The 26,541-nt window shown below is 39.8% G+C and overlaps 1 protein-coding gene and 1 non-coding gene across 2 annotated transcripts; both read left to right on the top strand.

The window, feature by feature from the left end:
- The first annotated feature begins 164 nt into the window (after positions 1–164).
- Positions 165–25,138, top strand: polr3b (polymerase (RNA) III (DNA directed) polypeptide B). The gene is made up of 28 exons (XM_077516969.1): positions 165–694; positions 1,251–1,283; positions 1,440–1,496; positions 1,766–1,830; positions 2,077–2,152; positions 3,404–3,504; positions 3,817–3,908; positions 4,022–4,139; positions 4,639–4,747; positions 5,765–5,887; positions 7,437–7,553; positions 7,656–7,790; positions 9,088–9,249; positions 10,396–10,596; positions 10,702–10,864; positions 12,133–12,286; positions 12,353–12,427; positions 12,511–12,609; positions 13,915–14,042; positions 15,896–16,105; positions 16,827–16,985; positions 17,241–17,358; positions 18,038–18,180; positions 22,026–22,129; positions 23,648–23,814; positions 24,170–24,283; positions 24,355–24,528; positions 24,887–25,138. The coding sequence occupies exons 1-28, from the start codon at positions 623–625 to the stop codon at positions 25,014–25,016; spliced, it is 3,399 nt and encodes a 1,132-aa protein (XP_077373095.1). The 5' UTR covers positions 165–622; the 3' UTR covers positions 25,017–25,138.
- On the top strand, positions 3,156–3,227 carry trnap-agg (transfer RNA proline (anticodon AGG)). The gene has a single exon. It is a non-coding gene; the product is annotated as a tRNA-Pro (tRNA).
- Positions 25,139–26,541: the final 1,403 nt, after the last annotated feature.

Below are 26,541 nucleotides of genomic sequence, written 5' to 3'. Positions count from 1 at the left end.
CAGTGATATGCACATGGCTTGTAGGGCTAAAGATATGCGCACACAAAACAGGGCTTTTGTGGTTTCCCCGTACTACGTAAAATATAAAATGAATTCATCATATTTTACACAGCTTTATTGTCATATCTTTGACGAATTTAAGTCCGAAGTAGTTCCGTTAAATATGAAATGACAGTGTACTATTTTCCAGTGTTTTTTCTTTTTTCTTTTTTATATATTTCTTTAAATTCACATAAACTTTCACATAACACAAACTTGCACAAGTTTCACATAAACTCATCTTCGTTTTCGAGCCACTCGGAGGTCTGACAGTGAAACACAAGACACGCCGTTAAAGTAAAGAGAATAAAATTGGATTTTAAACTTTTATTTTTGTTGGATTTAAGTCTAAGGTTATTATATATTCTGTTAAATGCTAAATAACAGTGCTTTATTCGAAACGTTTTTAATTTTACCAATGGAGGAACAAATCTTTATGTTCGTACCTATACGGAAGTGTTATATTAAAACACCCAAGCGGAGGCATGCTGCAGTGACTTCCGACAGCAAATCAACACTAACAAAATGGTTAAGAATTTAACATAAACATTTAAACGATACTTTAAAGAGACTTAACGTCAGGATGGAGGTGCTCGGGGGCGAATTTTGTGACATGTCCCAGCAGGAACTAGCGGCTCCTGTCGACACTGTAGAGGTAAGTAGAAACACGCCGACATGATCTGATGTTGTCTCCACGAGTTCGAGCCAAGTTGTTTTGTCTTGGGCAAGTCTGTTTAATAAAAGAAGTACGACTCTTTCTGTTTGCATAGTACCTCAACTCATGTCCAATCTGCACGTTTTTGCATTTGCAAAATGAATGATTACATTATAAAGCCACAAAAAGCCATATTCATATTCAATTTACTTAATTTCTAATACATGGAATCATTTTTATTCCATGTATTTGTTAAATTGGATGTAAAACTATTACGGGTACTACGTCATTCACTAATTCTGACTAAGTTTAAGAACAGGCCATTGTATTTACAGATATTTACTTGGCTGAATGGGTCTTTGAAAGAAGTCCAAGTGTGTAATCTGGATTTCCAATATATTTCAACATTTTTTTTTAAATAGTTTCTTCAAAATTGTAGTTTTTAAAGCAGAAAGTAATAACTCTCAGCACCCAGACATGACATGGCATGACAAAGCTGTCTGATAAGAAGGGGGTGCTTGTTTCATGTGGCCTTTATGTCTGTTCAAATCAACAGGAAAAATGGAAGCTTTTGCCTGCCTTCTTGAAGGTAAACCACACAGACATACCCGTTTCAATTTTTTTCCCCGGATTTGAATGACCCTTAACACATGTATGCTCACCAAACCGCACAATGCAACTTTTCCCCGAATCACATTGAGGTGTAACATTTAAGACCTGAATTTTTTTTTTATGTGTTTTTAAGGTGAAAGGCTTAGTGAAGCAGCACATCGACTCGTTCAACTATTTCATCAATGTAGAGGTAAAACCCAAGTCAGCCAACCAACCAGCTGTGCTGTGTGTGTGCGCTCATGTTTGTTGGTGTGTATTTGTATGAAGCGTGTGAGTGTGTATGTGTGTATCTGTCCGTCCGACTTAGTCCCTGTCCATCTGTTGTGTTTTTCTATATATCTGAAAGAATGTGAATCCTTGAGTGCGTGTGTGCGTGAACAACCACAAGTGTGTGCGTTTTCTTATGTCCATGCGCATGTCCCTTAGCTTGTCATGTACAATCAACATTCCGCTCCACAGATCAAGAAAATCATGAGTGCCAACGAGAAGATAACAAGCGACGCAGACCCAATGTGGTACATTAAGTAAGTCGCATAACCAGTAGGCTAAGAAGCTGTAGAGTGACAAGCATTCACAAGATTCCAGTGACAGTAATGAAATTGATTGACAGTAACGAAAATCGTAATAGTCTGGCCGACCCCAAATACCCTGACTTTGTATTTTTTCACAGATATGTTATACATTTATTTGTCAGCTCATCTACAAATCGATTTGCTCTCCTGGATATTTGTAGTCGATGACTTGCTCACTTGTCGTTCTTATTCTTGCAGGTACCTTAATATCTACATTGGCATGCCTGATGTTGAAGAGAGCTTCAACGTGACCCGGCCAGTCTCCCCTCATGAGGTGAACCAACTACCTTGTAACAGTTAATCAATAATCAATAAATATTGCATATTTTTGGATGTTATTTAAAAAGACCTATACTTCATCATTCGTCATGTTTGATAATGATCTGTGACATAAATTGCGCTACGAGATAATAAAATAATACATACTAATTTCTCATATTATCACAACTTTAATCTAAAAAAAAATCGATATTAAAACATATATATGTGTATATGTGTGTATATGTATGTGTATATATATATATATGTGTGTGTGTGTGTGTATATATATATATGTATATACACGGGCTGATGAAGTGCTCGGGCTGATGTATATATATATATATATATATATATATATATATATATATATATATATAGGTCTTATATATATATATATATATAAGACCAATAAAATAAGATTTTAATATTTTTTTCCCGAAAGTAGCCCATTTTTTTTCTTGTACGCTACGACTTCATCTTAAACTACTCAAAATATTTTAATCTTGAAACTGTTAATCTAAAAAAAAATAAAAAATACTTGGATACTAAATTTGTTGAAAACTGACTATTTTTGTAATTTGACATTTTTAATCTAACTGTGACTTTTTAAATTAAATACAAAACTTTGTTCTTGTAGGTCACAAATCTTTATCATGAAAATATAATTTTGCATGAAAAATATACAAATTCATTCTTCTAATAAAACCTCTTGAAAATATCCATTTTATTTTCTCAAAATATAATTTTATTTGAGTAATATTAGAATTTTAATCTTTAAATCAACCCCTTTTTTCTTGTAAGTTTACTTGTACATTTGTAGCCGATTAGTTCAGTTGATTTTTTATTTATTTATTTATTTATTTATTAAATATTTTAGCAAAAAATACTTCAGCTCTTTGATGAGGAAACCTGCATTTTCAAGGTGTGGCCAATAGGGGCGCTGTTTCACCAAATCAGGCTGACAGTTGTGCCACATCACCACTTTTTCTAGACTTCTGTCTTCTGAGCATACATGTGGCTCGTTGGTCTAGGGGTATGATTCTCGCTTAGGGTGCGAGAGGTCCCGGGTTCAAATCCCGGACGAGCCCTCCTTTTAATCTTTTTGGGGGCATCAGCAGCATACGTAGTTGTTTATGACCGAAAAATGTTTACTTGTATTAAATCACATTTAATATTATTAGTCTGCATTGTGGACTGCCACATTTTAACAACCAAAGCCATACCACATTTTATTCAGTATTTTTTTTATCTTTCTTTGTGTTAGTGTCGTCTCCGAGACATGACCTACTCTGCACCCATCACCGTGGACATCGAGTACACACGCGGCAGTCAGAGAATCATCCGCAATGCTCTGCCTATTGGAAGGTACCTCTAAATTTTAGCCTGGGACATCAAAATTGTTTTCTTCACTGGCCACATTTTAGTCATGGTTGTCCTCAGAGATGTGGAAGTACTATACATTACTATACTGGTCCAAATTCACTTAGTTTGCTTGAAAATTAAAATTATTTCCAAATATAAATCTTTTCTTTTTCTTTTTTTTTTCATTTAGGAAATTGCAGCATCAGTAGTTTGTCTTTTCATGAGTTATTTAAAAGCCTCCATCAGCCTTGCTGTCAGATAAATCAGAACCTCTTTCAGAGATTTTAACTTCTCAAATTGAATGTGTTTTGTCAGGATGCCCATCATGTTGCGAAGCTCCAACTGTGTCCTCACAGGAAAAACACCATTGGAGTTTTCCAAGCTTAACGAATGTCCTCTTGATCCAGGTACTTAGTGTCAATTTCAACTGTTTCAACTATATTCATTGTCTTCAAATATGCCATTGTTCATCCACAGTGATGCATTACTTCTCCTTTTTTATACCCCTATGGCAATCTAGGTGGTTATTTTATTGTAAAAGGTCAAGAGAAAGTCATTCTGATCCAGGAGCAGCTGTCCAAGAACAGGATAATTGTGGAGCAGGACAGGAAAGGTGCGGTGGGAGCCTCCGTTACCAGGTAGAGACGATCAGCAAAAAGTATCGCAGCACTACGTAGCAACCTTGCATCGAAGATAAACAAAATATGTCTTCATCAGCCCGAGCACAAGCTCTTGATTTCACTGGACCCTTCACGTTCCTGTCAGGGTATATTAGAAAGTGAAATTTTAGAATCAGAATATAGATGAACCTCCTTGAAAAGAAGTTGCGGCTATACTTTGGCAATTTCAACACAATTTAAAAAGACTAAAAGAGCTATCCCTAAACAAGGTTTTAGGTCTCAGGTTGTTAAATGATGCTTGTAAAATTCATCAGTTTGTTTCTCGTAATGCATATAAGTATTAACATAATCAATAAAAAAAAAAAAAGATGGAAATTAGAAATTGTTTATTCTTTGCAAGTGTGAAACCTTGCAAATTCAATACAGGATTGAAACAGAATTTCTCTGTTGTTGCAGTGTTTTTGCGACGTATTTTTCTTTATTATCTTTGTTAACTGTGTGACCCAAACCATCACAGCTCCACCCATGAGAAGAAAAGCAGAACGAACATGATTGTGAAACAAGGGCGATTCTACCTGAAGCACAACACGCTGACAGAGGATGCGCCCATCGCCATTATATTCAAGGTGCTTTGAGTTGTGCACCAGGGGGCTCCACAAGACCACGTTCATAAGACTACAGCAGAGGCAGGGGCTTTTTAAATTGAGGTCCTCCAAATCCGTGTACTGAAAATGTTTTCGATATTAAAAATGATCATCAACTAAAAAGTGCACTTGCATAACAACATCGCTTCGCTTTCCTCATGAGTTTTGCTAATCTCTTCCTGAATCAGTTCCACATATGAGCAGCAAGGCAACATTGCATCACAAGGGAAGGGGGGAACACAATTCATCGTGATAGATTAAGCATTTGACGTGTTTTTAAGCATGTGAATTAAGACTAAAATAATAATTATTGCTTCAAAAATGCACAACAATGAACAACTGAGAGTATGAAATTACTTAACTTTCTAAAACACAACACATGGCACACTGTTGAAAATGTTAAAAACTATAAACACAAAAGACTTGTGAAAGCATGTTTCAAATCTCAGTCATGTTGAATCTGACTTTATTCCGTGAAAATGTCAGCCAGCCATCTGGCGTCATTATTAACTTCTTTGCCCGTCGAGAACAAATCTCACGTCAGCCGTGAGCGTCGACGATCTTCCGAGCAGCGGCCGTTATCCCGACGTTATCACTTTTGTGTGCTCGATTTATTTGCATGTGCTTGTCTCCCATCCCGCCTGAGACTTTCTCCTCGCAAATGGGGACGGTTTCCACAAAATGTATCCAGTGCGGGATGAGCGCGCCGGTTCCCACAGCCTCGCATTTCCATAAGCAAATGTCACAGTCAACTCCTGTGACTGCTTGTACACGCATGCACACATTGCCTCTTGGTTCACCTCTGCTGTCATTGTGAGACGTCTACTGTGTTGTCACCTTCTCAGTGAGGTCTTGTCTACACAAATCTTTTCTGTCTGCAACTATCCTTCAGATTTAAAACACAAAAAAGTTAAACAGAAGAGGGATTAATTTAGTTGGCTTCTTGTAGAAAATGTATTAACTATTGATGATTATAGCTTTTGGTTGTCTTTCCAATAGGGAATGGGTGTGGAGAGTGACCAGGAGATAGTACAAATGATTGGGACAGAGGAGCACGTCATGGCCAGCTTCGCCCCAAGCCTTGAGGAGTGTCAGAAAGCCCAAATCTTCACACAGACCCAGGTAGCTTATTCAATGCAGCACAATGCAGGATTTCTTGTCGCCATCAAATTTTGAATACATTGAAAATTTCTTTGCGGCAAGAAAAGCGCTTTGCGGGCATAAAAACGGTGAGAGTATCTGGTGAACCTCTTTGCAATGTTTTGTAATGTTGAACGAAACCTGAGGGGAAAAAAAAAACACTCGTTCATTTTGCACACACTGGCAAGGGTTTGCCGCTCAGTGAGATATGGGCTTATACTGGGAAAAAAAATGGTGCTTGGCATGGCTCCATGTAAAAGGGGACAACAGTAAACCTTTCTTCGCTGGTGCCACATATTGATACAGACCGGTGAGTGCATAGTAATAGTGCACCATGATGCGGACCCCAGCCACAGAACTCGAGTTTTTTGCAATTATGTTCCGAAGAGACCACACTGCTTTTGTATTATGGATGTTTTTAAAAGAATAATGACCGACCATCACTGAATAAGATGTCTTTAGAAGAGCAGCTCTTGACAGAAGACCCTTGCCTTTCTTAGTCACCTTCAGCCTGTTAAATCTTGTGTTCTTTGATGATCCATGAATGCAATTTGTTTGGCTTTTTCTTCCCTCTTAAAGATTATGTTGTTAAAAGGAGCCGCCCGGTGCACTGATGAGGCGTCATTTGCATCCTAGCAACCGGACACTGCTGCGCTCCGACTTCTGGTTCCCCCATGTCTTTTCAATGTGTTCACTTGGTCATTGTACTGTTCACAATGAGGCCTAAATCTATATCGTTAAAGGCAGATAAGGCTAAGGAATTGTTGTTGTCAGATCATGATGACTGATAAACTGATAAACTGCCTCATTCCGCACTCTTTGGTTGTAGTTACTGCAGACCCAAGTGTCTCCAAGTCTTATTTCTGCTGTGTGGATTGGGATGTGCTTGAAGTCTGATGTACAGCATTCAGATCACAATCAGGCCCCTTCCAATTGTGGACACAAATTACATAAGTATCGGTCGGTGATACCTGGTAGAGAAGAAAGGCATGCGGCATAAGAAGGCACGCTCAGTTATTGCCGTTATTTGATTGTTTTTGTAATTTAGTGTTATGATTAAGAAGTGTTTGTCATACAAATGTTGAATTAACTGTCTTTAATGGTGTTAGTATAGGTTATAGAACATGTCACTATCTGACTGTCACCGTAGAAACGGAACCCTGACAGACAGCATAATTACAAAACAGTTATAAAACTGCCCAAAAAAAAGAAAAAAAAAATCAAGAAAAAACTGACATAACTAACTTTGTGGGGGGGAAAAAATGGCAAAAATCTGGAAATATACTGCGAAAAAAGTCTGACAAATATCACAAACCTTGGGCAAATATCAGACAAAATAATGACCAAAAAAATACAAATTGTAAAATGAATACAAATCTGGCAAAAGCTTCCAAAAAAACCTGACAAAAAAATCAATAATAATAATTAATTGTTATTAAATTGTCAAAATTGAGGTCAGCACTGACCAAGGACTCTCTATTGACAAATAATGCTCGTCTTGATCACCATTTTTGTGTTGCGTTGTTTCCAGGCTCTGAAATACCTTGGGAATAAAGTCCGCAGGCAGCGAATGTGGGGAGGACCCAAGAAAACCAAAATGGAGGAGGCCAGGGAACTTCTGGCGTCGCTGATTCTCACACATGTGCCTGTATGTGGAAGACAAAAAAAAAAAAAACACAGATGAGAGTGAAGTGAGCCCTGTGCACACAGTATAACATCATTTTGTGTGTGTCCATGTGTGCATGTTCAGGTCAAAGAGTTCAACTTCAGAGCCAAGTGTATTTACCTAGCCGTGATGGTACGCAGGGTAATCCTGGCTCAAGGGGACAACAAGGTGGACGACAGAGATTACTACGGCAACAAACGTCTTGAGTTGGCCGGACAGGTACGTCTCTCCTTATGACTCGTGGCTATGTGTCACACTGCTGGTCAATTCCATGTTTTGTTTTTTTGTCACATTCCAATGTGACATGTATCTGTTTTTTTTTTTTGTTTGTTTTTTTTCCCCATGATGTGAGCATTAGAATTTATTATTTTTTAATTAATGTATTTATTTATTTATTTTTGCTGCAATCCAACCTGTTCCTCTTTTGTGTCTGGATATAAATCCGATATGCATCCAATGCAAGTCCTGTATGGACGCAAAGGTCATGCTCATATGACGTCGTGAAACGGCATCAAAAGGCGACTAATGTCGCAATTGTTTGGCGTGTGAAGAGCAATGGTGAACGAACGAGCAGTTGACAATGACAGTCAGTGGCCAAAAGAAGATTCTTTAGAGCTGATAAATCTAAGAAAACTCTGGCTCCAGCTGCACAGAATCCTTGAAATTGCCACAAATCTGAGGTCAAAAAATAGATTTTGGATCCACAATATAATTTCTGACTTTATTAAAACAACTTGGCTGTTGTAAATTTGATTTCAGTCTGTCTAAGATTTTCGAAGAACCAAGTATTACGCCAAACATTCTTTCCCCCCTTTAAAATATGTGTTTAAAGAGGTAGCGGAAAATCAGTCACATGCATCACAATGCAGCAGATCACGGCATCAGACGTGAGCCCCTGGGTCCTCACCTATATCTTTTTGTTCCTGCCTCCTCCTTTTAATAGGTCTCATTATTTTTCCCTCCGCTTTGTTTTTCTCTGTTTTGTTTTCTTCACCCCCGCCAACCCTGCTTGTATTGCAGCCTGCCTTTGTCGGAGGGAGATATGCGGTGGCACCAAAATCCCAACACTGTGGAACCGCGGGGATTTTTCGGCGCACTGACAATAGACGCGCTGCCTTGACTGGAGAGATTGAGCTAATCCGCAGGCCCGGCTCTGATAATGTCATTACAGCTGTCTTAAGGCCTTTAATTTCCCCCCAACCCAACCTGGAACAGGAGTTGGGAGGGAGTACTCTTTCAAAAAGGGCTTACGCCAACATTCATCTCACTCTCCAATTATGCTTCCCTGACATTCAACTAATTGGCCTGGCTGCGCAATGGAAGCTTAATTTCTTTATTAATTTCAAGCCTGTTTGTTGTGATGTCTGCGAAGGCTCAGACGGGGCCGAAGGAGACAGGGCAGGAATCAACGAGGCCCACCTCGTTTGTGTTTAATATATAACTGTAAAATCACACACATCACACTGACTAACGTCTCTGAATTTGAAGCAAAACTGACGGCGACATACTTTTGCAGCTTCTGTCCCTGCTCTTTGAAGACCTGTTCAAGAAGTTCAACTCTGAGCTGAAGAAGATTGCCGACCAGATCATCCCCAAACAGAGGGCGGCGCAGTTTGATGTGGTCAAGCACATGAGACAAGACCAGATCACCAATGGCATGATCAACGCCATTTCCACCGTGAGTGCGTGCACGTGCGTCATGTCGTCAGGACACAACTCACTTAAGTGCTGTTTGGCTTTGTCACAAGTCTTTTTAAGCAAAACACGATTTAGTAGCATGAGAGCCAAGCTCGCCGTTCCATGCACGCTCCATATGGTTGCATGAGAAATGACTGTTCCCCCGGGCAACGAGCAATCGAGCGACATCCTTGAAATGCGTTCTATGAGTCCGCACCATAACACCTGTTATACCTACACCAAACGCCTGAACCCGACTGGTGAGAGGAGAGAAATGTTTTTAAAGTAATCTTAACAACTCCGTAAACATCATGAACACCTCCGACACAACTACGAGATCTCGTGAGAAGGGACATTATGAGAATTGCGCCTCAGAAGCGAAACACTCTTCAATAGAAACACCAGTTGTACTCAATCGAAATAATACATTGTCTTTTATTTTTTGCTAAAAACTGTAATGGAAATGCAGCTATTGTTTTTCTGATTTACAATACAGTATACTAATTCCTGGGTCAGTAAAAAACATTAAAACTTATTAAATGGACTTGGCTAAAAAAATGTAAGGCCTTAAATGCCATTAAAAAGCATTAAATACAATATCGAGAGACATTGTGCTTTATTTTACATACAATGTTGTGGAAAGGAGTCCCTATAACTCTATATAGCAAAAAAATAATAAAAAGTTATTAAAATATGTATTTGTGGGGACTGGTGACTAGTTATAATTTACAACGAACAAAATGGGCTGCAGTCCACGAGGTGCTTCAAAACCAATCACTGAATTAAAAAAAATATATATACTGTGTTCCTGTCACCAATGTCCAACATGAAAATCTATGACTCAATGTTTCACATTCCTTTTAACCGTAGCTGTTAACTGTAACTTTATACTGCAAAATTACTGTATCGATTAGCCAAAAGATACAACCATCCCTGTATTTTATAACCATATTTGTCCACTTTTATTTTATGGTTAGAGATTAAGAAATTAAGAACTTGAAAAATATTATACTTTTAGAACCGATAAAACAGATCTAATGTGCGATCACCCAAAGCCAGCTCACGCACAACCCATTATATGTGAAAATAAATGGATGCACGTGTTCAACTGATTTTGAACGATATTCAAATATTGCTCCTTTTACAGGGTAACTGGTCCCTGAAGAGGTTCAAGATGGACCGCCAGGGTGTGACTCAGGTGTTGTCTCGCCTCTCTTACATTTCGGCTCTGGGCATGATGACCCGGATCTCATCGCAGTTCGAGAAGACCCGGAAAGTTAGCGGCCCGCGCTCCTTGCAGCCCTCACAGTGGGGCATGCTGTGCCCGTCCGACACACCTGAAGGCGAGGTGAGCCTCCTTCCACACACGATTGGTTTGGTCACTCACAGCATATTAATGTCAATTTGTTTCAGTTGGTTTGGTATATGATGTTATGTCGTTTTGTTGTGGTAGGCCTGTGGGCTGGTGAAGAATTTGGCCCTGATGACACACATCACCACCGATATGGAGGACGGTCCCATCATCAAGCTGGCCTTCAATCTGGGGGTGGAGGACGTCAACTTGCTCTGTGGAGAGGAGCTCTCCTACCCCAGCGTCTTCCTCGTCTTCCTCAACGGTAATTCACATCATTCTGTGGCTTGAAAATTATTATTTACTACAAATGATATCTTTGCTCATCTATGCCATTGACGTGTGTTTGACACCCCTGAAATAAACAGTCTCAGATTATTTCACACTTAATGAATTTTGGAATGCATTTAGATGAGATCATTTCAGTATACATGTTGTGACATTTTTCCTAATATAAAATATGTGCCTTGGCTCATTCAAGGTTGGAAAACACTTCTTTAGATCACTGTAAAGCAAAGTAATCCTTCGTGTGAATACATAAAGGAATATGTTCATTTTTGTGTAAATGTGTCATTAATTTCCCAGCAGCAGTTTACTGCGCTTTACTTACCATACTTCATGTTTGTGTGGCCACCGATAACTGTCACATGACGTTAGCTGCCGCAGTATTTAATTAGCTACAAGCAGCAGGTGTTCAAGTCCCTCAGAGTGCTTTCAGTGTGCATGCGTGCACACACGTTCGGCTCTGTTCTCCGCCGACTCGCCTGTTTGATGTGATATGAAGAGAACCTAAGAAAGAACGGCACTATAGGCTACATAGTGAACCTGACACAAATTACAATTGGGGTTACAATGGACACCCCACCTCAAATCTCACTTATTTTACAGTATTACCTTTAAAAAGTAAATGGACGACTGGAAGGATGATGGCGTACTGTATTTGAAATGTAAAAATGCCAACTACTTATTTGCTATTAGCTATTTTATTGTTTTTGACTGAGTGTTGCATACTCGTAGATACATTTTTAAAATCTATAACTATATAATTCTATCTTTAGTTGGCCACTTGTTATACCTTACATACTCTGTTTTTAGTTTTGTGCTTGTGGAGAAGACTTTTTTTTTTTTTTTTTTTTTTTTTTTTTTTTTTTTTTTTAAAGCAACAGTGCAGCATTCCAATATTTTCAGCATTGTATTACAATAGACAAGATTTCTATTGATTAATTAAAAAAAAAAAAAAAGTAAACTTAATCCGTCTAGCCTCCATTTTCTGTAACATTTGTCATGAGTATAATAGGTGATCTGGTTTCCCAAAAATTATTGACACATTGAACAGTTGGACTCAAAATTTGCTTTCAAATGTTTAGAGAAGGGCAAATTAAATTCACCTGTAAAGGTGCATGCTGGGTTCATCCTGAAATTTCACCCGAAAACCCTAACTTATTGTGAGTAGTGTGTTTTTGAAAACCCTCTTAATTTATACTCGTAAACATTGATGTTATATTTGAAGTAATTCGCTTCCCTCGTCCACAGGAAACATTTTGGGCGTCATTCGAGATCATCCCAAGCTTGTCAGCACCTTCAGGCTGATGCGCAGGGCGGGATTCATCAACGAGTTTGTGTCCATTTCCACCAATATGGCCGACCGCTGCGTGTACATCTCATCGGATGGTGGACGGCTCTGCAGGTTTGTCTGGTCGGGGATTGAATTAACAAGTCAAGGTACCACTCTTCTTGTTTCTTTCCTTTGTAGGCCGTACATTATCGTGAAAAAGGGTCAACCCATGGTCAAAAACAAACACATTGAGGATCTGTCGCAAGGTTACAGGTGATGCCGGCCGCTTGTTCTTAAGATCCCAGCTGTTGCTTGGATGATTCTTCTTGTCTGATAAGTGTTTTTATGCACCCCAGGTCCTTTGAGGACTTCCTGCACGAAGGTCTGGTGGAGTATCTGGATGTCAATGAGGAGAACGACTGTCAAATTGCCCTTTATGAGTACATGATAAACAAGTGAGTGGCGTTGAACAATATTCCTGGAATGATGGTTGAACTCTGATGGCAATTCCATGTATGGGTTATGAAGGCGTTTGCATACTGTTGTAACAGGGGTGTCAAACTCATTTTAATTCAGGGGCCACTTTCACCATAATTTGATCCAGGTGGGCCGGACCAGTATGTCCATAAACTAATAGGCTATACATCAGGGGTGTCAAACATAAGGCCCGCGGGCCGGATCAGGCCCGCAAAGGGGTTTAATTCGGCCCGCAAGGAAAAAAAAAAAAAAGTAATGTCGGACTAATTAATCAGCCGGCCACAATCAAAATACATAAAATTTGTAATTTCACAAGCAGTTCTCAGATGAGCAATGCAACTTGTACGGGGGAATCGTTCTGGATGTCATTATTTTACACACAACTAAACGTTACGGTTTGTTTTATTATTATGATTATTTATTTATTTATTTATTTTAATCACAGACCGACAAACGTCTTAAATACGACACAAATTCAATTAGATATGACAAGGATTAGCGTCCTTATAACTGCGCCACGCAATGCATTCTGGGAACAATATATATGCAAAACCGGTAGATTTAACACGTTCAGAACTCAGTGTTGCCGTGTTCCATTTGCATTTTTATTATTTTTTGGAACAATATGATTACAGTTGAGCTCCGTAATTTAGGGCTGGCACACAAATAGCGAAAATTTGCATATAATTGACGGCAATCGTTTTTAAGTTATATACCGTTATTTTACCGATGCGGCCCACTTGGTAATACGTTTTCCTCCATGCGGCCCCTGAACTAACATGAGTTTGACAACCCTGCTATACATAAAGAATTATTTTTTATTTTTATTTTTTTTTGAGCAAATAAGTACAAGTACATTCTGAAAATATTCCCACGGTATATATTAAGGTAATTTTTATTTTTATTTACTAAATCCTAACCGGACATATTTTAGAATGTCATTTAAGTGGTTGTCAGTGTGCCCTCCAGTGAACAAAATCGGCAACAACAGTTCATTTTAGCAAAAAAAATGCAATTTGTGTTGTCCTAACGGGCCAAATTGGAACACTTGATGGGCCTGTTCTGGCCCATGGGTCGTATGTTTGACACCACTGTGGTTGAAGACATGTCCAGTGAATTTGTGCCAACCCTATACACATGAACATTTGGCCTCAGTATGCAAAACATTAGATTAGATTACATTAGTTTATGATAGCATGTAATGCCTATGGTGCAAAATACGAATCGTATGCAATTGCCAAACCAGTAGCAATTTGTGTTTTACATATTTTCCTTCTCCGTAGAGACACAACCCACTTGGAGATCGAGCCCTTCACGCTTCTGGGGGTGTGCGCCGGCCTCATTCCCTACCCCCACCACAACCAGTCGCCCAGGAACACATACCAGTGTGCTATGGGCAAGCAGGCCATGGGTAAGAACAGGGCTAGGGAACTCGGCTTTCTCGAGCTTGGTTCAAATGATCAGGATCATTATCAGGTTTCTAGAGATCTGATCATTTGAATTAAGGGTGTTGGAGGAGGGAGACATCTAAAACAAGGCATGATATGGCTCTCAAGGAACTGGAGTTAAAGTATATATATAGTAGATAGGGAGTGATTCCAAACACAGACTCTGTTATTATCGCAGGTTAAAATCCGACTGAAGAAGAGCAGAAATAGTCAAGCCTCAAAACTCAGCATAAGTGTGTGATTGAGTGTTTTTCCTGTGTGTTTCTGTGCGTGCAAGTGTATGCGCAGGGACATCAAACATGGGGAGCTTGCGTAGGTCCTCCATTGTGGCGTGTGTGTGCGGAGGCCCTTTCCCTGCCAGTCACCCCGAGTGTCATTAGCAATTCATTGTGTCTGCGCTGGCCGCGCTCGGGGGGGTCGGTGTGCTCAGCTGCGAAAGAGCGCCGAGTGCGCGCCCGCGGCTCCTTGGTAACCACAACTTCCCCAAACGGCCCCGCTAACATTTGTAACCCCCACTGCAACTCTTTAGCCCCCCCCCCATCTTTACAAAAAAACAGACTGGAACTATATTTGGCCCAATATCCTCTGCCTGCTCTGTTTTGTGTGGACAAACCTATACATGTGCAAATCTGCTTGTGCGGCCGGGGCCTATTATCACTGGCTCTGCGCTTGTAGCCCAATTGTCAAGTAATAGCATGTGACAAATGTCAAAGGCTCCCAGGGAGGCCATTAATTATGCCATAACTCGGCCAGTTCCGCCTCACTGGCGGAGTAACAAAAAACAAAACATAAATTCACCATTCGGAGTTGGCGGCCATGAAAGTAATGAGATATTAACAATTCAGAGGAGATGACCAATTTATCGTGTCTTCATATCTACCTCTGATATAAATCTGTAAATCACATTTCAACTTAACACACTTTAATGTACTTTTTAAAGTATTCTTTCGTGCCTGCTCTCACTTTTTCAAGTTACATATAATGCTGAAAATGGCTATCAAGTAGGGGTGTTAAAAAAAATCGATTCGGCCACATATCGCGATACTACATCGCGCAATTCTCGAATCGATTCAATAGGCGGCTGAATCGATTTTTAAACTTCCATTTTTAATGGAAAAATATTCAACAAAACGTCTTACTTCGGGTTAGGATTCACACCTTGAGCATGGAAGAATGTTATATGAACGGAACATTAAGCCTTAATATTTTATTTTAATGCTGTTCAAACATGAAACAGATTACAACCTCTATAAGACTGAAATTTCAGATAAATAAATAATACATTTTCATATAAATCTTACACTCTACAAGCTTACTGATTAGTATTTTCTAAATTTGAATGGAAAAAAATCGCAACAATCGACTTATAAATTCGTATCGGGATTAATCGGTATCGAATCGAATCGTGACCTGTGAATCGTGATACGAATCGAATCGTCAGGTACTAGGCAATTCACACCCCTACTATCAAGTGTAGATCAATACTTTTCCATAAAAGAAATAAAGCATGCTTGATTCAAGCTATTTGTCTCTCAGGTGTTGAAAATTACTTTAAAACTGTTACATAAAACAAAACAGAATTAAGAATTCTGCCATATATATTATGTACTGCTTATCTACATATTTTAGTCAAAGGATCATTTGCTAGGTTAAAGCTACCATGTAATTGTAAATGTCATAGATGTGCTAAAGGAAATTAGCGTAAATGTTTTTTTATGGCTGATGCAACCTCAAATTATACAACCAACTTAGTACACATTGTAAATGAGTACCCCTCGTGACGGCAGCAATAAAAAGCGAGCATTCCTTTGTCTAGGTACGATCGGCTACAACCAGAGGAACCGCATCGACACGCTGATGTACCTGCTGGCGTACCCGCAGAAGCCCATGGTCAAAACCAAAACCATCGAGCTGATCGACTTTGAGAAACTGCCCGCTGGTCAGAACGCTACCGTGGCCGTGATGAGCTACAGCGGCTACGACATTGAGGACGCGCTGGTCCTCAATAAAGCGTCGCTGGACAGAGGTGAGCGACGGTTAGCAAAGGAACATCTGCAATCCATCCTGGAGATATTGATAGTTTCAATACCCAGTGGGAAACCATATATTTGGTACCTGGGCCTTCAGTGGGGACTTTTTAATAACGCCATTATCACATCGCAATTCTAGAAAGTGTCAGTACTATACAAAAAATGCAATATAACAGCACATAACTGTGACGTGTATATCAGTGTTTTAGAATCAGTCTTTAAGACAAAATTATGTAACAGTGAAATAAAATGCATCATGTGTTTTGCCAGTTTAAATTGGCTGTAACAAGATCTAGTCTGACTAGCCAATCCGAGGATAGAAAAATGCTGACATCACCGTGGGGAAACTCACTGGCTTTGGGGGGAAAAATTTGAAATCTGATTGGTTAAAGCAAAGATACCTTAGTCCAGTCCTCGAGAGCGCCTATTGGGCATGTTTTAGATGCTCCCCTCCTCCAACACACCTGATTCAAAAGATTTTTCTCTGGGTTAAAGTGACAGTCCCATTGCTAAAATTGCTGGCAAGCCCCTGGCCAGATTAGATTGATTGGTGGCAATGCATAGAGACTGAAATCTGATTGGACATAAAATGTAGACGCCCTCATACATGTATTGAAAGCCAAGAGAAATGCTATGAAATGAGGAGAATAAACTGTTGGTAATAAATTAATTTAATTTAATGGGAAAAAATACCGCTAATACTGACTCCTGCTACAGGCTTTGGTCGTTGTCTGGTGTACAAAAACGCTAAGTGCACGCTGCGCCGTTACACCAACCAAACCTTCGACAAGGTGTTGGGCCCCATGCTTGACGCCACCACCAGAAAGCCAATCTGGAGGCACAACATCCTGGACGCTGACGGGATCTGCTCCCCAGGTGAGTCGCTGGTTGACCAGCACGCTTTGGTGCACTTTTTTGATTAATACTATAATATTGTTAACCCTCGCTATTTGTGGGTGTAGCGAACAAAGTAATTGCTGTCCCCTCTAAAATGTGTAGAATTGCCTCTTTTACTAGTATTGTTTTGAATCTAAAGGTTACTTAAAATAATGGACCAGTTTTTGGCAAATTTAATATAAAAAATGTGAAACAAATGAAAAACAATAAGGGTGTACTTGTGTTGTGCTGCAGGTGAGCGAGTTGAGAACAAGCAGGTGCTGGTGAACAAATCCATGCCGACCGTCACTCAGACACCACTGGAGGGCAGCACCCAGCCAGGCCAGCCTCAGTACAGAGAAGTGCCCATCAGGTGAGCTTAATTCACCACTCATCCATTGGCTTATCCTTTTCAGGGTTATGGAGAGCTGGAGCCTCTCCTAGTTGACTTCAAAAGGGAGACTACACCCTTGATCGGTCATCAATCAGTCAAAGGAAAGAGTTAGAGACAGCCTACCGTTTACAGTATTTTACACCCAGTTTTGCGTCATTACTGAGTGGGAACTGTCCGGCATTTGAAAACTGTTATCGGCCACCGCTGTGCTGCTACGCATTCGTGTGCCGTGAGAGTTCATCAGGAGTGTGGCTGGAAATCACCCTGTTTATTATCCAAAAATTATTTACCACAAATAATGTTTCTTGTTCATGCAGATGACATAGTGACAGGCAAAAAAAAATTAAATGCCGTTCCACTAGATGGTTGGATATAGTTAACTTAGTTATCCTCCTCATGCCATTTATACCAAAAAAACAAACAAAAAAAGATTTCTGTTCTACTAAACAAGCCCAAATTTGAGTTAAAGTAAATTGAGTTGAAATCATTTTTTCATTATACCTTGAGATCCTTTTTCAACACTAGCAAAGATCTACAATAAGCCATCACTTACATACACTAACTCGGGCAAAAAATTAACCAGAATCATGTGGCCACATACAATTGTTACAATTTTCTGTTTTGCCGTGAATAATAATTTTGTCCTCTGGCTCGGCAGCTACAAGGGCTCAACAGACTCGTACATTGAGAAGGTGATGATCTCGTCCAACGCCGAAGACGCCTTCCTCATCAAGATTCTACTCAGGCAGACCAGGAGGCCCGAGATCGGAGACAAGTTCAGCAGTCGGCACGGACAGAAAGGTGAGCGAGCGGCAAGGGAAACCTGTTGCACGAGACGACTCCACAGGTTATCGAGTCCCTTCCTCCCTCCCCTCCTGCATGTGTCCACGTCCCTCAAGAGCTCTTTTCAATTAATTGGCTCTTTGTCCTGTGCCAGACTATGCAAATTTATTACACCCCAACAGTATTCTGGCCTTAAAAAAAAGTGTTTACAACCTTCATTGTTGGCCGGAACCTCCCCTATAGAGGTGCCTCTATGATGTTTTAATCAAAAAAAGCTAACTGGCGCCGTGCGTAATTTACTCTCTTCATTAAGGCGGTGGCCACAGGGCGGTCAGCTCGGGACGGGACAATGTCTCCTGTCTCGCATCGTGACGGAGAGCTCAGGGTCGTCGGAGGGTTAGTCCGGGTAGGGGGGAGTCTGTCGAGGTGGTCACTCACTGTAGAAAAGATCGTTAGCAGCAAGAACCCGTAACAGTCTGATGGAGAGACCATTTTTCACATTAGATAAATTTTTTAGTGAATTTAAAGAATATGGTATCAATTGTGGTTGGCTGTTAATGGGTTAGAGTAAAATGTGTTGTTTTTTTTAATTAAAAAAATAAATATCTGGTCCCTTCTGCTTTAGGAAAAAGTAAATGACAATGACATTGTTAAAAGCACTTTCTTTAAAATTTGTTTAAAATGTTTTTTTGTCTTTGCCGATAATGTGATTTTAATGTGACTCATTTTCCTCTTATAAGTACTTTACTTACAGGGATACTTGATTCATTGAACAATTTTCAGCAGTGAAAAGTTAATATTTTGTCCAGAATGAATTTGATAACTTCATTATTTTTCATGTACAATTACTACCTTTAAAAGGTAATTTTTCTTCTTTCTGTCGACTGATGATGACATCACCTGTGCTGAGGAAGTAAGTAACGGCCAATCATGGCTTACCTGTTTTCTGGGTTTGGTCAGTAAACTGAGCCATGATTGGTTAATTACTTCCTCAGCACAGGTGATGTCATCATCAGTCGACACCAAGTAGAAAAATTACTTTTTAAAGGTACTAATTGTACATGAAAAATAATGAAGGTACCACATTACACCTTTAACAATTTACTATCATCACATCAACGTGGCAAAAATATTTGCAGTTTGGACGCACATACCTCTGATCAAAAGTTTTCAACATTTTGATAAACATTTGACGCTGAAAGTGATCAATTAGAATTACTCGCTAAAATCAATTAATCTCCCAGTCCTAGTAGCTATGAAGGTGTTAATCGAAATTTGAATTATTCAGTCTTTGTGGTGGCTTCTCGAGTTTTTCCACCAAACGACACGTTTTTGTTATTTAATTAGAAAGTGAATGTGAGTGTCCTCCAGCTTCTCATGACTGGTCCTATAAGACCCGGTCAGCAGAGCAGAATAAGTTAATTATTTACCGGTCACACACACACACACACAGCTGTAGGTTGTGAGTGTGTGTTTGTGTGTGTGGACATAGTGAGAAGGAGGGGGTGGTCCATTGTGCAAGCCGCCAGCATGGAGCTGTAAGAGCTGTGATGGAGGGCGCTGGACCCTCGCTGTTGTCTCTCCTTTCTCTGTTGATTTCATGCCTCTTTTATCATCCACTTTCACACAAAACAAACAACACCGAGCACGTCTGCCATGGGAACCGCTGCCCGGTCCTCGCCGTTCACTTTTCCCACTATTTTACCCCACTTTCTATATTTTTCTCCGACACGTTTCTTCCCCCCCACCCCTCACTCCTTTGACTACGATGGCCTTCCTCCCGCTCCCATTCAGCCTGCTGCTTCCTGCTGCTGGACGACTTTCCAGTAAAACGCGGCGCTTGTTGCTGGTCAACATCCTGTCGCAACATCCTGCCCGACATTAGCAGTCAGTGGCACGGACCAGGCAGACCAAAAAAAGGGGTTTATCTTTTTTTTTTTTTTTTTTTTTTTTTTTTTTCTTCATCCCCATGTGCAGAGGTTCCAATATCTCCTCTCCAAACCTTCCCCCTCCACTGCCTCTGAGCCGAGCTGAGGGGTCGGCCATGTGTAATCCCGCTCTCGCTGTCGAGTTTAAGCACCTTTTCTCCATTTCCTGCTCTGTTTTCTCTTTCTCTGCGCTCCCAATTTTTTTTTTTTTCATTTGCAAATGGGCCTAAAATCTGTTTGTCCTGGCCAGGCAAGAGCACTGTGGCCCCCCTCGGCAAACATTTGCACTCCCACTTAAACTCTCGGCTATGGGGCTGCTTGACGAATCATAAAGGCGAGCCCGTCTGTCCACATGAGAGAGGAAATGATCCAGCAGAGGTCCACAACAAGGAACACAGGACTGGAACTCCAACAATAGACAAAATAAGTGCCTAAACATTTAACAAATCTGGCAGAAAAAGTGACAAGCAAAAGATTACCGGTAAAAAAAAAAGAATAAATAGGCAAAAAAATGCGACAAACCTTAAACATAACAAAAAAAATGTCAAAAACATAGCAAACGGATAAAAGAAAACCTGACAAAAACACAAAAATTGTGTAATATGAAGCTGTAAAATCCACCCGTTTTATCCATATCATAACGACTGTCACGGCGGACCCAATTTTCTTTGGTCAAGTGACATCATCACACGGTAACATCAGCAAGCTGAGCAGCACAGTGATGTCATTTTCAGTCGACAGCAAGTGGCGCAACAAGGCAAGAAAGTGTCCTTTGTGCAAATATTTACTGTATTTGTGTCTTTAAAGTTCAAATTCCTGCAACGTAACCATGGCCGGAACAGAACTCTGTCGTAAACTGATCAAGTCCAATATTGGATCATTTATCATTCAGTCATTCATTTACTGCTATTTCCGAAAGATAGTGTTAATTTTGTCTGCTATTTTTAAATTTAGTCTTAGTTTTAATACAATTTCAGTCACGCTTGTTTGTAATTTTATTTGTGTAGTTTTAGTAAAAAAAAAAAAACTCAACTATTTAGGCTAATTTTAGTCAGGACAACCATTTTACCCCTGTATATTTTTTGGCAGCAGATTTATTAAACCTTTTTGAATCTAAAGCTATTTCACATAAAATGTTTTCATCTTTTTGATGAAACACAACTTCACACACAATTACAGTGGCTACTATGGCTCCATGCTATTAGCTAGTAAGTTAGCCAGCAGTTGCATCACCATTATTATTGTTGGAACGTTGTAGCTATTGGATTAATGTTAAGTTATAACTATAATTTACTTTTTTTTTTTTTTTTTTTTTTTTACCTTTCACTGTGAATCCACCTTCTTTCTGTCCCATGTGTTTGTGCTGTCTGTCAAATGACTCGCATTTATTAGCATTGATTAGCAGAGAGACAAGCTCTTACAAAATCATGTAATTTTCGCCTCCTTTTTGTTCATGAACTAAAATGTCCAAAAATTTTAGTCCAGTTTTTATTAAGGGAAGGAGATTTTCCCCTCATCTTCATTAGTCGACAAAAATACATACTGATTTAGTCCTAGTTATTGTTTATTAATGAGAGTTCTGGTATAGTCTAGTCTAGTTTTAGTCTGGTGAAAAATGTGTGTTGACGAAATTATATTTGTCTACTTTTTGTTGACAAAATTAACACTAACGCAAGATGACATTTCGTATTTAGAAACGGCTTTGACAGCATAGATGAAATTGTGAATAGTGCAGGGAATTACTACTGTGTACATTTTAAAAGTGGGTAACTGGGTATATAAGCCAAAACATAAAGTTTGCATATTGAGAGTATAGCATGGTGTGACTGATCAACTGCAATTCAGTAATGGAGCACTAATTGCAATAGTAGCTGTAAAAATAATACTTCACAATAATAGCATGTTTTTTTGTATTTATATTTTTTTATATTTCAGGTGTCTGCGGCCTGATCGTCCCCCAAGAGGACATGCCTTTCTGCGACACAGGCATTTGTCCAGACATCATCATGAACCCACATGGCTATCCTTCCCGAATGACGGTATGCTAAATTTTCAGCATCTATTACTCCTACTAGGAGTCATCAGTTTACGACTGTGCCAGCATGCTCCGTTTCATTCATCGTTTATCAAGTGTCATTTCTGTATGTAGGCTACTGTAGTATTTGTGTTGTCTTTTAACTCATTCCAGCCATTTTCACTGAAGCAACCCCCTTCGCTCCCAGCTGTTTTACTGGATTTTGACTGATTTTGCAAGGTCCACAGAATATTCTGTTCCATTGCTATAAAACCATGGAACCTACCAAAAGAAAGATTAGACTCTCTTCTTTCACCAGGAAAAAAAAGGGCATTTGTATCTGTTTCCGTTTTGCAGCAACTAGTATTAGAATATAGCTAAGTTTCATTATTATTCATATTCCTGGTGAAAACAATGGCAAAAAGAGCTTGTTGCAACATGGCCCTGGCTGATCTCTTATACTCTGCTGCCACCTGTTGGCCGTTTTTGTAATAACTACCATGGCTTTAAGCAACCACTTAATGTCTGAAGCTCGGTCAAAGCCTTCTGTATGCTCTAGCATAAAGAAATACATAAAAACGTATAAATACGTTTTTGGGAGTGAAGGACAAACTATTAAAAAACATAAATACATTCTTGGGTTTGAATGAGTTAAAGGACATGACCTCAGATGTTTGAGGTTGGTCGATTAGTTTGCGTGTGAGCCTCTGGGTGTGAGTTGTGGCAGACAGCTGCTTGAGCCTTTTCTCATTTTGTGTTTGTGCATCACTGTAGTTTTGGTGTGACATAGATTTAAAACAAAACAAAAAAAAGATTTAAAAAAAAAGTAGATAAAATTGTCATAGAGAGGTTTTGACATAAAACACTCAAGACTCCAATTTGTCAGATATTTAATTTGAAACTATATCTGCGTGTATCCCATCAAGGTTACAATTTACAAAATCCTCATTATGTTCCTCCTGAGGTTATCATTGTCTCCCAGAGCTCTCGTCCTTTTGACTAAGCGACAGTTTGACTGCACCGCGCAAACAGATAGCCGTTGCCGCGGCGACGGACGCCAGCCGAGTGTTGCAAGTTTTATCAAACGCTCCCAGAAGACGCTTGGAACGTCTCTGCCTGTAAAATCAGCAGCGATCTTTACTGCTCAAGTTGCCGGTGCCAGCGTGGTTGCTAGCCGCTGCCGTCGCCATGGCGAGCGCTCTGCAATGTTTGGCTGCGGAGGAGAGTAGGTGTCGGCCTTTTATGTGGCGGGGTCAGGGGTTGTGTGGGGGCAACCTTCGCGAAATTGCCGAAATCAGTCATCCTCATGCTGGGGGTACACGTGTTATCTAATGCAGTGATTCCCAACCAGTGTGCCGTGGAAAATTATCCATTTATTTGGTCTGAACATTTTTATTTATTTCATACAAATAATGACAAAATGAAGCTCCTCCCGTCAGTTCAACATTGTTCTGAGGCAATACTTTGATTACACATATTGAGCACAGAAGCAGCAAAAAAGTGATACGCAGAAGTGCTAATGAACACAAACTTTTTGTGTCAGGTGGGGAAGCTCATCGAGCTGCTGGCCGGCAAGGCGGGAGTCCTGGATGGACGCTTCCACTACGGGACGGCCTTCGGGGGCAGCAAAGTGAAGGATGTGTGCGAGGACTTGATTCGCTATGGATACAACTACCAGGGGAAGGACTATGTCACCTCAGGCATCACCGGGTAAAAACATAATTAATACAGGGGTTCGGCAGAGGGAATTTAGTGCACTCAGTGGTACGTTGTGTGATTTCTTTATTTTTGTAATCCCTTCATACTAACTTTGTTGAATAAAAAAGAAAATGCAATCGGACGAATGTGTGATGTGTATGTTGATGTATAATAGAATGTATGGTGTTCCACAGGGTTCAATTCTGGGGCCTCTGCTGTTTGTAAATTGAGGAATTTTAGTCTAGTGCGACTAGCTATCAAAAATAAAGGAACATTTACAAGCACATTTAATTAATACCCCTTATACAGTGTAAATCAAATGTCCTTTTATTCACGTTTTAACTCAGCTCATATCGTATCCCCTCAGTGAGCCACTGGAGGCGTACATTTACTTTGGACCTGTTTATTACCAAAAACTGAAGCACATGGTCTTGGACAAGATGCATGCCCGAGCGCGTGGTCCCCGAGCCGTCCTGACCAGGTAAACTTATACTTCCACCACTCTTCTGAAAGAACACGTTTGAATTCTTTTTCTCCCTGGTTCGTCTTCAGGCAGCCGACGGAGGGCCGCTCCAGAGACGGAGGTTTACGTCTGGGAGAGATGGAGCGCGACTGTCTGATCGGTTACGGCGCCAGCATGTTGCTGCTGGAGCGCCTCATGATCTCCAGCGACGCCTTTGAGGTGGATGTGTGCGGACTGTGTGGCCTTCTGGGGTACTCCGGCTGGTAAGATGCAGAGTTAGCATCGGAATGCTTAAAATGCGTTATTTAATTAAAATTCTAGTGCACAATCAATGTAAGTCACTTATAAGTGAGTAAAGGAGATTGCTTATGTGAAAATGGCTGGGAGTGAATGAGTTAAGGTTGACCTCCCCTTTAAGGGACTCATTTTAGGGAATTTGTCCCAATGAGCTCCAATCAGAATCAGGTACCTTTATAGAAGGATTTACAGCGCCTTTGCCTGTTTTTATGTATTTAATTGATATTGTTGTTAATGTTGTGGTCACAAAGAAAACATTCCACAGCCTGTTACGTTCTGTTTTACTCTCTGATTACCCCCCCAATCCCAACCCACCTACCACAGGTGCCACTACTGCAAGTCATCATGCCACGTGTCGTCGTTACGCATCCCATACGCTTGCAAGCTGCTCTTCCAGGAGCTGCAGTCCATGAACATCATCCCCCGACTCAAGCTGTCGCGCTACAACGATTGACAGCACTAGGGAAACAGCCAAAAGCCGCACATTTCTTTTTCTCACCATTTTTTTTTCTTCCAAGTGTCAGCATTATGATGATAGTTTGTGTAAATAATAAACACTTGAGATTGTTTATCACACTCGTTTCGGCTTATTTCGCGTGAATGTTGACAATCACCTGAATCAATCAATAACGGATTAGGTGAAATGGTGTGTAGAAAACAGTGAATACGTGAGGGACTACTGTATACCTACTGTTATGCCCTTACGTGTTGGGATGTAACGATAAGGACAATATTGTGATATTAAAACTGCCACAATATCATCGTCGTCATGTTCACAATATTTAAAAGCAACACACGTTCAAAAAGTCAGATTGATTTCCGTTTGTGCAGTTGTAGCACCCTCTGGTGGCTACTTTTTTAGTGCAATTTAATTTTAATTAGGGATGTTTTGGCCCTTCTATGTTTAAAATGCTAATCGTCAGATGATCGTTGTAATATGCTTGTGAAGCAAGTCAGTATGTGGAGGAACGTGCATTAGCAAGTAAGTTCCTCAATATTTTTATATATATTATATTTATATATTTTGTATACAATATTTATATTTTTCAAATTTTCATTGCTGTTATGTACAAAAGCACAATATTGTGAAGTGTGTGTTTTTTTTTAGCATGAGTTCTTTTTTTTCTTTCTTTTTTTTTCTTTTTTTTTAACAATATTGTGACTTTTTATATATATCGCCAACCCCCCAAAAAATCGTGATAATTATTGTATCGGGAGCTTCATATCGTGATATCATATCGTGATGTTTGGATATCGTTACATCCCTACTTACATGTGAGAAAGGAGAGCGACAGTTCTGAGGTTCCATATAAATTAAATATTAAAAAGCAGACACACAAGCAAAAAATGCATTCATGTATTATTTTGAAAAATCCAATGTCAGGTCCATTTTTAAATTTTAATATATTTTGCTTTTTCCAATTGAAATGTGAATTTAAAATAAACTTTTCTGCCATATTCTAATTTATTGAGATGCACCTGCTTATAAATTAAAACTGAAAAGAAAACTGTAATAAAGCAAATGTAATAACATGACATATTGCTCTCATTTTGAATTGAGAGTTGAAACCATGAATAAAAATGACTTGTTTGTTTTGCCCGTGGCCGATAAAAGCTCCTGTGATGATGTCATAACCCGCTTTTGTATTGGGCGACATTGATGTCAAGTCGACAAAATCCCTTTTTGGTCGTATGATTTCCTCCCATCAAAGCCTGAATGCCACACACATACAATTGGGGACTTTAGTAATGGGACAAAAGGCGTGCACATCCGTTTGTGAGCGCGCACGTGATAAGAGGAAGGATGCACCTGCCCTTGTTAATTGGCCGCAATTAATGACATCCTCCTGACTTTTGTATATTGCGCCTTAATGTGCACTTTAAACATCTCTTTGCTTGTGTATGAGTGTGTGTTGCAGCTTTCCAGGTGGCTTGTGGGTAAAAAAAAAAAAAACCAAAAATGTCCAGCGAAAAAGTCC

This window comes from Festucalex cinctus, chromosome 3 (assembly GCF_051991245.1).
Source record: "Festucalex cinctus isolate MCC-2025b chromosome 3, RoL_Fcin_1.0, whole genome shotgun sequence".
Classification (NCBI taxonomy): Eukaryota; Metazoa; Chordata; class Actinopteri; order Syngnathiformes; family Syngnathidae; genus Festucalex; species Festucalex cinctus.
Note: the sequence above shows the minus strand (reverse complement) of the source record. Positions and strands in the feature narration are given on the sequence as shown.

What these genes read in the sequence shown, in the direction of transcription:
- polr3b (XM_077516969.1), top strand. Translation starts at nt 623, where the DNA reads ATGGAGGTGCTCGGGGGCGAATTTTGTGACATGTCCCAGCAGGAACTA. An exon ending in CGAATGTCCTCTTGATCCAG is followed by an intron (nt 3,909 to 4,021) that starts GTACTTAGTGTC and finishes ATGGCAATCTAG; the next exon opens with GTGGTTATTTTATTGTAAAA. An exon ending in GCTATCCTTCCCGAATGACG is followed by an intron (nt 22,130 to 23,647) that starts GTATGCTAAATT and finishes TTTTTGTGTCAG; the next exon opens with GTGGGGAAGCTCATCGAGCT.